At 48.1% G+C, this 15,429-nt stretch overlaps 1 protein-coding gene across 1 annotated transcript in view; it reads right to left on the bottom strand.

Moving 5' to 3' along the window:
• Window positions 1-13,201, bottom strand: part of RAB20 (RAB20, member RAS oncogene family) — a 42,561-nt gene extending 29,360 nt beyond the window's left edge. The window contains exon 1 of the mRNA XM_029604711.1: window positions 12,793-13,201. Within this exon, the coding sequence (XP_029460571.1) occupies window positions 12,793-12,967 (175 nt within the window). The 5' untranslated portion in view covers window positions 12,968-13,201. The remainder of the gene's footprint in view (window positions 1-12,792) is intronic.
• Window positions 13,202-15,429: the final 2,228 nt, after the last annotated feature.

The following is a 15,429-nucleotide window of genomic DNA, read 5'->3' as shown; positions in this document are numbered from 1 at the left end:
CTCATGCCTGTGAGGCTGAAGGCAATACCCTACCCAGAATGAAGGGGCGAGTCAGCACCTGTACCATGCTTTTGCAGATTAGCTCAGGATTTCTGGAGTTCTAGCGTTTTAAGAAAGGATCCAGGAAGATCTTAGGTTTTTTTTTAATACAACATACAGTGCCAATCGTATTAGATCCAGGAAGATCTTAGGTTTTTTTTTAATACAACATACAGTGTCAATCGTATTAGAGGAAGCACAACAACCGAAATTCCCATCTCTAACTAGTTGCGATGTATGTAATCTTACAGAAATGACACTTTATAAGTCAATTAGACTTTAATAGGCTCTCCTGACCAAGCTCTAAGGGCCTTCAATTGCATTATTTTTAATCTTCGGTCTAGTCCAATAGTATGGACTATAAACCCTTCTTTAGTTTTTTTTATTATGCAATTAAAATTCAATTCTACTTATCTTGCTGCTTAGGCATCTTTAGTAGGTTGAGATACAGCGGCAAATCCCAACAGTCCACATTTCGAACAAATTTTGCATCGGGTTTTTGGTCGTTTTTAATCGCATCTCTGAAGATACGAGGTACTATAATCCTTGCACACTGCTCGGAATATCTTCCGTTTTCCGATCTCGTCAGCATTTTTGACCTTATGGTGCCAAGTGGCAGCGGGTCATTTTGAGCAACTCCTCGGCGTATCTGGGAGTTTATCACAAAGCCCGATTGAGAGAATCCCCTCCTTCAAGATTTTGTGGGACGCAGATGCGGAGGGAACAGTCTCAGCACCACGAGGAGGGCTTCCCTTGGAGGATCAGTTCTTGAATGTGCAGTCTGATCTGTGAATCCCTGAATGAGACCAACACTGTGGAGCTGAAAGGGCAGAGTTGCAACTGTTCACCAGAATAACCTCCAGTATACAATATGGCTCTGGAAAGCAGTCTGTTAGGATGGAGGCGTCATGGAGGGGAGAACAACTTCAGGTACCTGACTCGGTAAGGGGTCCTTTGGTGTTAGAGTTACCTGTTCCATCTGCTGTGAACCCCCCCTTGAATTGAGCTCTCCAGTTCTGGTGCCTGAAGAGAGGGACAGGGGCACACGAAAGTGTACATGACGGACACAGACAGGGGTGTATACCAAAAGGAATAGGGTCAACCAGAAGGCCAATATTGGGACAAACGAAATCTAAACCCAGGGACAAACAAAGAACATTAACTAGGAAGGCCACCAACGTGGAAGGATCCAAGGACCAGGAACTGTGGCCACAGCTAGGAGAAACCAACGGAAGGTAAGGCAGGGAACCGTGGGTGAAGCAGGCCTTTTCAGGGAGTGGCAGTGCCGAGTCATGAGAGTCTTCAGAGCATAAGCCTGCAGTCCACACTCCCATAAACATCTCCTTCTTACAGTCAAAACTGAAAGTTTATTCCATGGTTGCATGACTTTTCTAAAAAAAGAAAATCTAAACTGAGTGAGCAAGATATGAGACAGTCATTTGGACCAGAACTTATTCTCTTTTAGAGACCACGTTTCGACTTTATAGGCATCCTGTGCGGCCTGTACTAAAGATGCAAATCGGCCAAGAATATGTTGAAAGTCGAGAACCTGTTTTTGTTTTGTTTCCTCCATTTCCCTATTGTTAGATTGTCATCTGCTTCTGAATTTTTCAAGAAGCGTTTGCAGGACATTTTAATGAAATCAAGAAAAGGACATGGCCCTCTCCATGCTTTATCTTCCTCCTAGGATACAGATGGTGGAGAGAATGGAGATTTGCATGCCTTGGTATCCTTAGATATATCGAGCTGATCTGTTTTCTTAGAAACCTCTCAAAATAGAATATCTACTATGCCCACATTGCTTGTCACTTTACGCTCCAAATCAAATACGGATTACACACTCTAGCACGCTTCTTGGGACTGATGTCTGCAGAGCCGCCCAGCTTTCCCTTCTGAAGGAACAAGCATTGGCTCTGAGGGAGCATATTTTTCACATTTCATTGCTTTAAACAATACATTTGCAAGAACTCCTGGGGGTTGCCCTCTTTATTTGGATAGATTTTTATTGGCTAAAAATGCTAAATATTTAGAGAATGATAGTTCAAGAACTATTAAGTAAAGATCTCAGGTTCTAAGATAAAGATGAATACTAGGCCATAGCTTTTTTCCTTTCTGAAAACTGGACAGTATTTTAGTTTCCCCTTTCCCACCTTAGTTGTGGGCTTAACATTATGTTATGAATGGTTTTTGTTTGTTTGTTTTTTAATTTGTTGGGAAGGTTTTTTATTTTTTTTCATGCTATAATGTTTTCTTGGTTTATGCAGTTATAATAATGGTATAAAAGTTAATTATAAAAAAGGATTCTAAATCTTTCGATATACTCCAGCTAGATAAACAAAAATTCAGTCCATTTGAATATTTTTCATTTGTAACAGATCGCTCTTGGAAAGTCACTATATATAAAGACAGTGATTTTTTAATGGAATACTCTGTGGCTCTATTGGGATTTCTTTGTGACATGAAGGATTAAACCAGTAGCTAAGAAAACTGAATGTGCCCAAGGTTTAGACAGCACGTTAAAAAAAAAAAAAAAAAAGCCAATGCAAGACATTTCACGAAAGCTTCCTAATCCACAGTGGCATGTTAAATCTCACATAACTCCCAAAATGAGCAGGTTTCATTTACAGCACATTGCAAGATTCGGCAAACTGCCACGATCTGAGTGTGCTTTAATGACTTACAAGTCGGTGGAAAATAAATGAAAACTTACATTAATTGCTTAATGCATGAGATGTGATTATGATTGTTTTAGGATAATAAATTGTATTTATGTTTTTAGGATGTCTTGTGTGGTTAGGATTTTATTGTATTCATATCTCTTATGTAATTCTGTTAGCAGGGTGTGCTATCAAGCTGAAACACGTCACATCACATTTAGGCACCACTAAAAATATGGTTAAACATTACTACAAAAAAAAATAAATTGTAGGACGTATAGGATTTTGACTTATGACAGTAACTAGGAGCACTGGTGGCCAGGGATTGCTTCTATTGAGGATGAGTTTTTGAACAGTAATGCCCTTAAAAAAAAAATAAAAAGATTCTGCCATTACATTCCTGACTAATTCTACCCTACATAACAAGCAATCTTGGAAAGTGCCCATTAAAGAAAATATTGCTACGCCTTTCCCCTTCAGGGCCAGTTTCTGAGCTACAGAAAAAACCCAGGACCTGCCATAGCATGGCAACGGCTTCCAAAAAAAAAAAATCAGGTCATACAGCAACATTAACGCTATTGATGTGGAGCAGAAGTCTTTTTTTCTTCATTGACCAACCACAACGGGGCGGCTGGCACGACCAGGAAACACAAGGCCAGAGATGTTCATCAAGGCACACAAACATAAAAGCAAAAATGAAAATCTTTGCCAAGCAAAGCCTACGGTGTTCCCACACAGCGCATTCATCCTAAAACCTCAATTATGAGGTGGAAAAAAAAAAAGACACAAAGGTACAGGAGAAGGGGGTGGAAGGCAGAAGAGAGACCATAACATTACCCTCAAATTCAAAATCAGAATGCCTGTTTGTTTTCTAGTGTGGCCTGTAATTACAAAAAACCCACAAATACAGAAAAGAAAAATTAATCTAGGAAATGGAGAACAACCATAAACAGAGAAAAACAGGTACTTTGTAGTCATCCATTACAGCTGCAAGACCTGCAAAGTGCATACATGCTAACTCAGATTGCAAAGATTAAAAAACTGTCTGCCCCTTTTGTGCTGCATGCCAACTCCATCATACTGATCAATACAGAATGGTAAAACCCAAAATCCCAGCCTCCCCCCAAAGAGGAAACAAATACAACATCTGTCCACGTTAACGGAACAGATATCCAGATAAGTCTATTTCGTCAGGGACAGGCCAAGCCAAGCCTGGGTTTTATCCCATCGTATCCATGATCTTCCAGATCCAATTTCACTGCCCCAGGACCATAAGGTGGGAGAAGGCCGGTCAAAAACGGTGGCTGATGAAATGACATCAAGTCATCGTGTGATAAAGATAGCAACACAAGATCTTTTGAAAAAGGCGACAAAGTAAAAAATATACTGCCCAAGGGGGCAAGATGGCCGCCTCCCGGGAAACACGCTGAAAAGCTAGCTCTCCTTTTTTCCCCCTCTGTTTTGGAAGTATTTTTTCCCCTCAACAATGCCTCATACTTAAAGGAAGGCGAAGATTAGAGAAAACATTGTTTCCTCTCCATTACATGACAAACCACGGATTGAAAGTTTTTTCGCGGCTCCACCGACAACGCTGCTGGGAGAGAGAGCCACTGCAAACGCCGAGGCAGAGCGTTTGCAGTGGCTGAAGGAGAATCTTTGAGCCTTGGTGCACTTATTACACACCTTCCCCCACTCTTTTGTCAACTTATCGTCTGGGCAGACTTCCCAATTGTTACATCTGGACCAGAGCTGCAGGAAAATGTCGGAAGAAGATCACGAGCTGGAGGCCCCAGGAGGAGTAGTGGTGGTGCCCCCAGCTTCTTTTGCTGAGAGTCCTGGCCGGACCTCAGGGTTAACAGACATGGCTGGCACCTCTGAATCCGAGGAAGGCGTTGCTGTCTCCTTGGGAGCAGGAGATTTTGACTCCAAGGTACGTTCAATTCCTAGACAAAACCTTCCACGATTACAATGGACTCTTTGTGGTCTGCATTAATTTCCTTGGAGTCGGCAATAACTACATTAGCAAATATAGCTTTGGATACTAACCAACGGATAACATCTACTGTAATGAACTTTGGTGAGAAAGTGGAACAGAAATACTCGTTTAACAGCTGTGGAGAATATACAGCATGGTTTAGTTCAATCAGAACTAGTCCATACAAAAAAAGCTTGAAATTATCAAAAATGCTTTGAAAATCTTTGAGTTCTTGATTTCCCATATGTTAAACAAATCAAGAGGTGAAATCTAAGTCATATTTTACTCAAATATTGGGGTTTTCCGATTCTCTACCAGTGATTTAAAAAATGTGTTATCTACCTCTGAATGAGCAAGACCAGGGACAATCTGAAGCTCAACAAGCGGAGTAGTCTTTCAACTTGTCTGATATTTTAGAACTTTCCATGGATACTGTTCTAAATCAAAGGACCACTTTGTTGGTTCCGTTTACCTGTGTCTCTGATAAAAATGCTATATTAAGATTTTTCCTTCTTAATCGTTCATTATTCCATGGTCAGAAAATATGGATATACCCAGGTTTAGCAAGGGTCACCCAGTTACGCAGAAAAAAACACCTCCTGAAATGAGGATGGATGTTGTGTCACATGGAGCTAAATTTTAGATATCCATGTAAATGTTTGGTTTATTATTCTGGTTCTAAATATGCATTTTTCGAACCTACACAATTACGTGTATTTCCCAAGTCACATTCCTGATTAACTCCTTCTGGATTAGGGGCTTTAGTTATGTGGTGAAATAATCCCGATGTTTTCTTTTTGCATTGTAACCGCTTTATTACACTCGCCTCCCCCGTTTCCTATATGTGGAGAATATGTATATTCTATACAATTTTGATTGTTACTTTTTTATTTTCTCTTCAGGATATTCTCTTTTCTGTAAGATGATTCTTGTGGATTGTGCAAATTTATAAAAATAAAATAAAGAAAAAGTACTGCCCAATAAGAAAATCCCCCATGTCCCTTGAAATGACGCTGTACCCCGACACACCAATGTCCACTGAAAAAGTCATTTAAATCAGCGATTCTCAAAATGGTGTCGCGACACACCAGCATGTCACTAGGCACTGGCAGGTGTGTCGCAGTTCCTGGGGTCCCACTGCCCCGGTTGTACTTCCCTTCTCTTTTTCCAGCCCCCCCCCCCCCGTGGGCCAATGGGAAGCCCCCTTCATTCTTTTGCCCCTTCTGCCCAATGGGAAGCCTCCTTCATTCTACCTGCCAGTGGGAGTAGGAAGAAGGGAGGAAGCCTTTGCGTGTGCAGGAAGAGGACTGTGAGGACAGAGCTTCAGCAGCCCTTGCTGCTTCTGGTGAGTGCTATTGGCCTGGAAGGGAAAGGAGTAGGAGAACTGCTGGAGAGGGTGAGTAAAGGTGGCTTTTTACGTTTATTTTTCTTGATTGACTGCCATTTTAATTATTGGGTATTATGCGGTTTGCTGTTTTGAAATATTTTATTGATATTTGGACATGTTTTAATAATTTTTATGAGTTTTTAATTGTTGGATATTATTCTGTTCAGCAGCTGTTTTGTAACACTTTTAGTATAGCTTTACAATTATTTCTGTGTGGGGCTGTATAGCAGCTTGGCTTATTCTGTTTTCCCAATAGGAAATGTATTGGTGTTTAGGGCCTGGTTTAATAGTTGTATTTCTTAGATAGGGTTGTTACTGTTTGAGTATGTGACATAATACAGGTGTAACTTTGTGCGGGTTAGTTTGTGTGCATTATTGCAAATCCTGAGACTGTTAGGTGCTATATTTCTCTTTCCATTTCTCCAGGTTCGCACTGCATGCAGAGTGGCTTTTTTGGTTTTCCGTTCCAGTTTCTGTCTCCATATTTATAATTTGTGGTTTTTCTGTACTTGGTGAAGGTCAGTTCAGGGTGTGTGACTGAGGTAAGGTATTTTACTAGCATGTAGGCATTTGTATCAATCTTATTTGTTGTGTTTTCTCAATAGGATATACATTAGTGGTAAATTACTGTCTTTTCATAAGGAAGGCTATTGTGCCTGGTAGTAAAGGGAGTTTGTTTTGCTTTTCCTGGGATGTCATCAGAACCAGAATATCTTTTTTGTATGGCGAGTTGTACAGGGTAATGCCCTAGATCTGCTCTGCACTCATTGCTGAGGGGTTGAGGGGATTCCTGTGGATGCAGAGTGGATGTTTACATTTAGCCGCGTGATGGTCATGTTCAGTGTGTCACGCATGTGAGAACCATCGGTCAGGTGTGCCCCGGCCAAAAAAAGGTTGAGAACCACAGATTTAGACCGTATCCCTTCTTTGGGTGCTTTGAATGGCTGTGGTACAGCAGAGAGGGGGCAGCCGATGACCCTCCCCACCCAAATAAATAGTCTCTCCCCCCTTTTCTTAGCCCCTTCGGGCAGTATAGCTCACGCCACACTCAAAGGTACTTCTAACCCAAGAGAAAGTGTGAAAGCAGGCTGAATAAATATCCCCACACCAAGGAAAGTCATGGTGAGATACATAACAATGTCAAGCAACCAATATATTTGGTGGATGTAAAGCACGTTGGTTACAGATGTGCCCACTATCAAATGTTTAATATTAAAGACCAAACTAGAAGTTTACTTAGCCCATTATCTTTTTGTCAACCATTTGAACTGTTGGAAGAAGACAGACACTCACTCGCCTTTTACACTAATTTCTAAGACAGTTATTTCCAAGATGACATAGGGTCTACACAAAAAAAAACCCCCAAAAAAAACAGAGAGTTGCCCAATTACTTATTATAACACAAAGCAGAGCACAACCACATCTGTCAGTTCACACTTGTACAGATTTTACGTCAGAGTTAACACAATTACAAATAAAAGTTAAGGATTTGGACTTCTTGATCATATTATACATCAATCAGATAAGTACATGGGTTGCTGCTTGCTGCTATGGAGGCCTGGCTTCTGGGCCCTCGGACAGGCTAGGAAGGCTGCAGAGGCAGCACTCACGGCCCAGAGGGGAGAGGGAGACCCAGACGCCACACAAGGGCAACACCGACTCAAGGTGCATGTGTACTGGAGAGAGAGAGAGAGCTGTGGCCTAGGGCCCTTGGCCAAAGACCGTTACTGAGATAGCTGGGGCTGGAGAGGAATGGGTTAATTGAGGGCAGAAAGCCTTCAAGGCTGGTAGCACCACACCAGATTCTGACTGAGCGGGAAGCCTAAAAGAAGGAAAGAAAGGTAAAAAAAAGAAATGTAAATAAAAAGAAATTTAATGGGGACCTGTTCAGGTTATCTGTCAAAAACAGACAGGATTATACCCACACATGTGCAAACAGACCCTTCACCTGTCGGTTGCAGAACAATTCCAGACAAAGCAGAGAGACACACAAACACTCAATGAACTGAAAATTACTTGTTGCCTTGGGAATGCCTGGAGAACCGTAAGAGAATCTTGCCCCGGTCATCTTCCCACCCCGGGGCAATTTTTTCCACCTGAAGCCTAACTGGCAGCACATCCCTTTCTTGCACAAAGAAACTTAAGATCGACCTTCTGTATCCTACGTGTGCTATTGACCGCTGCCAAGATGCATCTCCCGAATTACTCAAAACCACTACAGCAGGAAGACCTACGCATATGACAGGTAAATAACCGGCCTGGATAAATCTCGCACACAATGAATTCTATTCATTCCCGTAAGACCTCATCTTGTGGCAGATTAAAAAAAACAAAAAACGCAACATCCCCCCCCCCCCCCCCCCCCCCCCCGAGTCCTCATGTCCCCAAACTTTGGCATGGACAGGACAAACAAATGTAACGAGACACAGTATGTGAGCTCATAGGCTTCCCTTTGGGAAGCAGGATACAAGTCACGCAGAATAAGCCTAACATTGTGTAACTATAGCACGGGCTATTTTTCCCTATATGCATCACCTTGCACTTATCCACATTAAATTTCAATTTCAAATTTCAATTTGAAAAGAACTTCCAAGGAGCACGCCGGCACGAAACTCATCCGAACACTCAACACCATCCCCCCCCCCAGGTCTGACTGGAGACTATGGCATCGCGGTTCCCTACGGATATCCTGTGAACTCTTTTCACACTCACCTCAGTTGTAGGTAAGGCTGAACTGTAACCCCATTAACTTTATTTCCATACCCTGTCCTGCCTTCCCCACCCTCACGTCGTTATGCGTATTTTACCTACCTCCTTGACAGGAGTGGACTCTGCCCTCGAAAGCTCACGCCGCAGTAAGATTATAGTCTATAAAAAAATATGCCACTCGCCTCCTGTCAGTTTTTTGCTACCACGGCTGTCCCTCGGAAGATCTTCTGACCCCCCAAGACCGTGGAGCGGCGAAACAGTGACAGAAAAAAAAAAAAAAATCAGAGACAAGCGCGCCCGTCCCCCGCTCACTCCCTGCCCTGATCTCAGCAGCATTTCAGGCCCCTGCGGCCGGGTCCCCCCCCCCGAACCACATAGCACCAGGGTGGGCTGCGCCGTTCAAAGTGCCACACTGGGGGGGGGGGGGGGAGTGTGGCCTGAAGTGCTGCACTGCCACAGTTGCTTCCTCCTAGCAAGCGCCGATGGAGGCAGGGCAGACCAAAAGTGGGGAGGACCCAGCTCCTGCCCCAGATGCTCCCTCAGCAATCCTAGAGGAATTCCCACAGGAAGGCCTGGCTTTCGTGGCCCTTCCCCGTGGCTCTGCAGGAAGCCACGGACGGGCTTTGGACCATCGGGCTGGCATCCCGTCTCCAAGAACGGCGGCCAAGCCAGATCTCCAGGACTTAGCCAGCAGATTCCTTCCTCGCTGCTCATTCGCAGAGAGAGAGCGGCGGCGGTGGCTCTCCCGAAAGTCCAGCTGGCTAGATGAATTCTTTTATGGACTTCTCTTACGGGAACTCGTCCAGACCTTTAAACCTAGATGCCTTGACTACGTCCCTCTGTAGAAAACTGCACTGCTTGACTGTGTACCCGGTGAAAAGATAAACCTCTCCAATGCGTTTTAAATCAATTTCTAGTTAGTTTCATAGAGCATGCCTAGTCCTTGTACTGTTTGAAAGGGTAAATCTCTTTCATAGTTACCTGTTCCGCCCCACTCGTGATTTAACAACCCTCTGTCGTGTCGCTGCTCCACGCTGAAGAGCCCTGACCTGTTAAGCTGCTCTTAAAGCAGCCACTCTCTTCCGTGTTATCATTTTTGGGGTCCTCAGTATCTTTTCCACGTCCACTGCTTCTCCTGAGATGGGGGGGGGGGACGAGACCACAACTGGACATAATTACTCAAGAGCGTGCGGTCACACCGTGGATTATTGCAAGAGGCATCAAGATATTTTCTCAGTTTTGCTCTCCACTCCTTGCCCAATAATCCCCAGCGGGGGGCCATTTGCCCAAGTTTGTGGCAGCACTGTCGGAGTAATCTTGGTTTTGAAAGAAGCCGGGTCACACAGTTTTCAGGACAGATACACCCCCTTCCCTTCCCCCAAGTCTGACTGGGCAGCAGTGCGGACAAGCACAGTGGAGCATGGACGTAAACCGGCTCACCACATAAGCAGGGGAAAAAAAAACCCCAACATTTACCAGAAACCGTGGGGTCTTTTTTTATTAGGAAGAACTATTGTTAGTGTACCTAAGATTTCTTTAGCAAAGTTGTTATATTGCAAACCTTACATCATGTTCAGAGGCCCAAGGAGTAAGAAAGCAATGCAGCTCAGCATTGCTCTACTTTTGCCAGTGCTAAACCTGCCAACGAAACAAGCACCACCGCCACACAAGGCACCCACTTTACAAAGCTGCCACGTCTCAGATCGGCTCCTTCTTATTGCTCTAACCACGTTCTGCAACTTTTTTTTTTTTTTTTTTTTAAATCTAAGCCTAACCAGAAAAACGAGACGATTGATTGCCTGGGTGTGCGACATTTAAAAATTAATTTTTCCTACTATACACAAGAGGCTGCTGCGTATTTACACTGCTGAAGGGAGACCGAAAAGTTCCCCACTCAGGAAGCTACAAGCAGAAGTAGAAACTACTCAAGATTACGCACTGTGGAATACGCTGGTTCCTCTTAGTCACTTTTGTTGCCTCTCTTTTGGGAGGAACAGACAGACAAGGCCTTTCCCCTAGATAATGTTAGTCAACCTCTTATTTCTGTGCATTTACGTGAACAACCCATGTGGCCGAATTCAGACCTGAAGAAGACACGTGTGTGTTACTCCGGGGTGGCTATAGGTAGTGATGGATTAAGGGGGAGCAGTAAACGGGGTAGAAGGGGCCTGACAGAACCAGCCTGGGAAGGGAAGGGCTGGGGCAAGAAATGTCACTGCCCTAACCAAACCCTTCCTCCAGCTTACCTACTGGCAGCAGCTCCAGCACAGCACTGCCTCCTACAGGCAGCGGCAGCTCCAGCACAACAACAACATGGCCCCTTCTTTGGCAGTATGGGCTTTGGCCCAACACCAGCCCTCTAAGGCTCATACTGGCTGGATTTTGCCAGCCCAAAAGTGCAACCATCAAGTTGGAAGCAGCAGCCTCAGTGGACGGGGGGGGGGGGGGGGGGGGGGGGGCACTGCTATGGCTGCCCAACCCCCAACACTGTAATTGCAGCATTCCAGGGCTCCACTGCAGGTCATTCACCCCCCCCCCAAGGTCAGCCCTGGACCCCCATATACAGAATCAGAGGAAGGATAAAAGCAGACGGTAGTTACAGAAGCAACGCCGAAAAGCAGAGCATGCAGAACAGGGCAAGGGCGGGTGGCCAGAATACTATCGGGGGCACAAGACGCACAATCGGCCTTTGGATGTTGTTAGTGAGAGGAGAAAAACCCGGAAAACTGCAATTCTCCAGCGTCCATATAGGAGAAGGGCAGCAACCGTGCAAAGAGCGAAAAGGTCACCAGCACCCAGCGGCTGAAGGAGCCCTTGCATTGCCCTCTGTGCCCTGACCCTCCAGTACAGGACAGGGCTGGGCACATCCTATAGGATACAGGCGCTTTTATATAGGATCCCTGACAAGTGCCCTGTGCCAGCAGACAGAACACTACTATAGGGGCCCATGCAGCTGGGTGCAAAGCCCCAGCAGAACCTGAGTGGTCACACATTCAGTGCATTATAAGCTCTCCCGGGCAGGGATCCGGTCATAGCTGCACATCTGGCAGCGCCACGGAAGCGACGAGCACGGGTCACGGTAGTTTATGCCCAGGTACAGTTGCTGCGCCCCCCCCCCCCCCCCTCCTCCAACCTAGGAGAGAGACTCGGGTCAAGGAACCCCCCCAGGAGAGTAGCCCTGGGCCTTGGCTCAGCCCAGTTAAAAAGCAGCTGCTGACTGGTTCCAGTAAAAAGCCAGACATCAACTAAAAAAAAGCGTCTCTCCCGGTGCCCCCCGATCGCACCCCTTCCCCCTCTCCCGGTGCCCCCCCCCCCCGATCGCACCCCTTCCCCCTCTCCCGGTGCCCCCCCCCCCCGATCGCACCCCTTCCCCCTCTCTCCCGGTGCCCCCCCCCCGATCGCACCCCTTCCCTCTCTCCCGGTGCCCCCCGATCGCACCCCTTCCCTCTCTCCCGGTGCCCCCCCGATCGCACCCCTTCCCCCCCCTCTCCCGGTGCCCCCCCCCGATCGCACCCCTTCCCCCTCTCTCCCGGTGCACCCCCCCCGATCGCATCCCCTCCGTCTCTCCCGGTGCCCCCCCCCCCGATCGCACCCCTCCCCGTCTCTCCCGGTGCCCCCCCCCCGATCGCACCCCCCTATCCCCCTCTCTCCCGGTGCCCCCCCCCCGATCGCACCCCCTCCGTCTCTCCCGGTGCCCCCCGATCGCACCCCTTCCCTCTCTCCCGGTGCCCCCCCCCGATCGCACCCCTTCCCCCTCTCTCCCGGTGCCCCCCCCCCGATCGCACCCCTTCCCCCTCTCTCCCGGTGCCCCCCCCCGATCGCACCCCTTCCCCCTCTCTCCCGGTGCCCCCCCCCCGATCGCATCCCCTCCGTCTCTCCCGGTGCCCCCCCCCCGATCGCACCCCTCCCCCTCTCTCCCGGTGCCCCCCGATCGCACCCCTCCCCCTCTCTCCCGGTGCCCCCCCCCCATCGCACCCCCTCCCCCCCCCCCCCCCCCCCCCCCCCCCCCCGGCGCCCCGCTTTACCTGCCGTGTCCCAGATGGAGATGCTGTGCGGCCCCCACTGCTTCAGGTAGAAGGCGCCCCCCACCGTGCTCACCGTCTCCTGGAAGCGCCTCTCCACGTAGCGGTGCAGCAGCGACGTCTTGCCCACGCTCATGTCCCCCAGCAGCACCACCTTCACGTCGGGCTTCCTCAGCATGGCGGCGGCGGCGGGGGCCTCAGCTCGGCGGCCGCCCGGCACCGGCGGCGCTGCTCCCCGCCCACATGGCGGCCCAGGCCGGCGATCCGCGTCCCAAACCCAGGCGGGGAGGGGGGGGGGCACTGGAGCCCACCGCCGCTCTTTAGGGACGGGGGGGAGACGGAAGAGGAAGCGCCACTCGGCCCCGGATCCTCCTCCTCCTCCTCCTCCCGAGGCGGCCGCGCCTCCCAGGGGGGGGGAGGGGGGTGCCCGGTGGCAACGTCAACGCCCCTCCCCCCCCCCCCCCCCCGGGGGACCGAAGGAGGTGGCGACGGTGAAACGTGGAGGAATTAGGAAAACAACAACAACAACAAAAAGTTCTGGGGATCGCTGCGTCCCGGCCGAAGATCTCGCACCCTTTGTAGATGATTCGTGCGGAGCCGATGCAAACCGCGAACTGAATGACATTTCCATTGCAAACAGCTCCTCTGCTCTGTCTCTATTTAAAGACACCAGTGAGCGTAATATAAAACCGCATGCATGGAATGGAAGCAAATTATGCACATAATAAACCCCACTGATACCGTCATTCAGAGGCAGCCCAGGGGTCAGACAGTGGGAGAGGGACCAGAGAAACCAGGGTCGCTCCTTGTGACCTTGGGCCAGTCACTTTACCCTCCGTTGCCTCAGGTACAAACTTCCAGGCCGATATCGGTAGAGTGCGCTCCAACGCACTGCTAGCCCGCGTTTGGCCGCGCGCTTTCGACGCGCTAGTTTTACCCCTTATTCATTTATTTAATGGTTTTTATATACCGACATTCATCAAAGATATCACATCGGTTTACAATAAACTGGAAACTACGCTTCAATGGCGTTTGACAAGGAACAGGAAAACAATCAGAAATAGAACCGTGAGTAGGTACGTACAATGCCAAGAACAATAAACATGTCTAAACGTTTATATATATATATATATATATATATATATATATGAATCTAGGTAAATATACAAGGAACGGTAAATGTATACGGTACGGAAATTATTTACAGGGTTGCTTATAGTTCACAAGGGGGAAAGATATCAGTTAGTGAAAAGGTATAGTGCTGAGACTAACTTACAGGCCGATACAGTACAGTGCGCTCCGACGGAGCGAAGGGTAAAAAAAAGTAAAAGAAAAAAAGAAAAAAAAAATTTAAAATGGGCCGGCGGCTGTCGGGTCGAAAACCGGACGCTCAATTTTGCCGGCGTCCGGTTTCCGAGCCCGTGGCTGTCGGCGGGCTTGAGAACCGACGCCGGCAAAATTGAGCGGCGGCTGTCAAACCCGCTGACAGCCACCGCTCCGGGCTAAAAGGAGGCGCTAGGGACGCACTAGTGTCCCTAGCGCCTCCTTTTGCCTGTTTCTACCGCACCACCTAATTTAAATACTGAATCGCGCGCACCGGCCACTTGCCGGTGCGCGCGATTCAGTGGCCGGTGCGCGCGATTCAGTGGCCGGTGCGCGCGCCGGGAGAGCGGGCGCTCGTCCGCTCTCCGGCGGACTTTACTGAATCGGCCCGTTAGAGAGAGAGAGGAATGAGCGGGAGGAGATAGGATTGCACATTCATCAAGGGTATGGAAAAGGATTAATGGCGGAGAGTGCTGGGTGGCAGAGGATGGGTGGGATTAGGTGTAAGCTTGTGTGAAAAGCCAGGTCTTCAGCTTATGCTTGAAGCTTTTACGTCGGTCCTCCTGGCGTAACTCTACCGGCAAAAGTGTTCCATAAGGCGGGACCGGCTAAGGAGATCGCACGTGCTCTTGTGGATGCCAGGCTGGTGCCTTTAGGGGAAGGTGTACGAATAGTGGCAAGGTATTGATTTCTGGTTGGTCTAGATGACTCATGGAAAGTGAGTGAATCATTAAACCAGTTCATCTCGGGATTGTGAAGGACCTTGTGTAAGGTAGAGAGAGAGAGTCTCGTGTTGGATTCTGGATGTGATGGGGAGCCAGTGTAATTCCTTTGGCACAGGGGAGACGTGCTCATTTCTGCCTGTGTTAGTAAGGATCCGAGCAGCTGTATTTTGCAGGATTTTGCAGGTAATAGCGCGTCAAAAACACGCGGCCAACCCTCCCCCCGAAACTAATAGGGCCGGCAACATGCGAATGCATGTTGCCGGCCCTATTAGTTATTCCTGCGTCACATTTTACTCTCAGAAATTAACGCAGGCGTTAATTTTGGCCGGCACAGGGGAAGTGCACAGAAAAGCAGAAAAAACTGCTTTTCTGTACACCCTCCGACTTAATATCATAGCCATATTAAGTCAGAGGCCCCAAAAATAAAAAAATTAAAAATCGTCCCGCAGCCCACGGGTCGGAAGACGGACGCTCAATTTTGCCGGCGTCCGTTTTCCGAACCCGTGGCTCTCAGCGGGTTTGAGAACAGACGCCGGTAAAAATTGAGCGTCGGCTGTCAAACCCGCTGACAGCCGCCGCTCCTGTCAAAAAG

Source organism: Rhinatrema bivittatum, chromosome 5, assembly GCF_901001135.1.
Source record: "Rhinatrema bivittatum chromosome 5, aRhiBiv1.1, whole genome shotgun sequence".
In the NCBI taxonomy this organism is placed as follows: domain Eukaryota; kingdom Metazoa; phylum Chordata; class Amphibia; order Gymnophiona; family Rhinatrematidae; genus Rhinatrema; species Rhinatrema bivittatum.
This window is presented reverse-complemented; position numbering and strand designations above follow the sequence as displayed.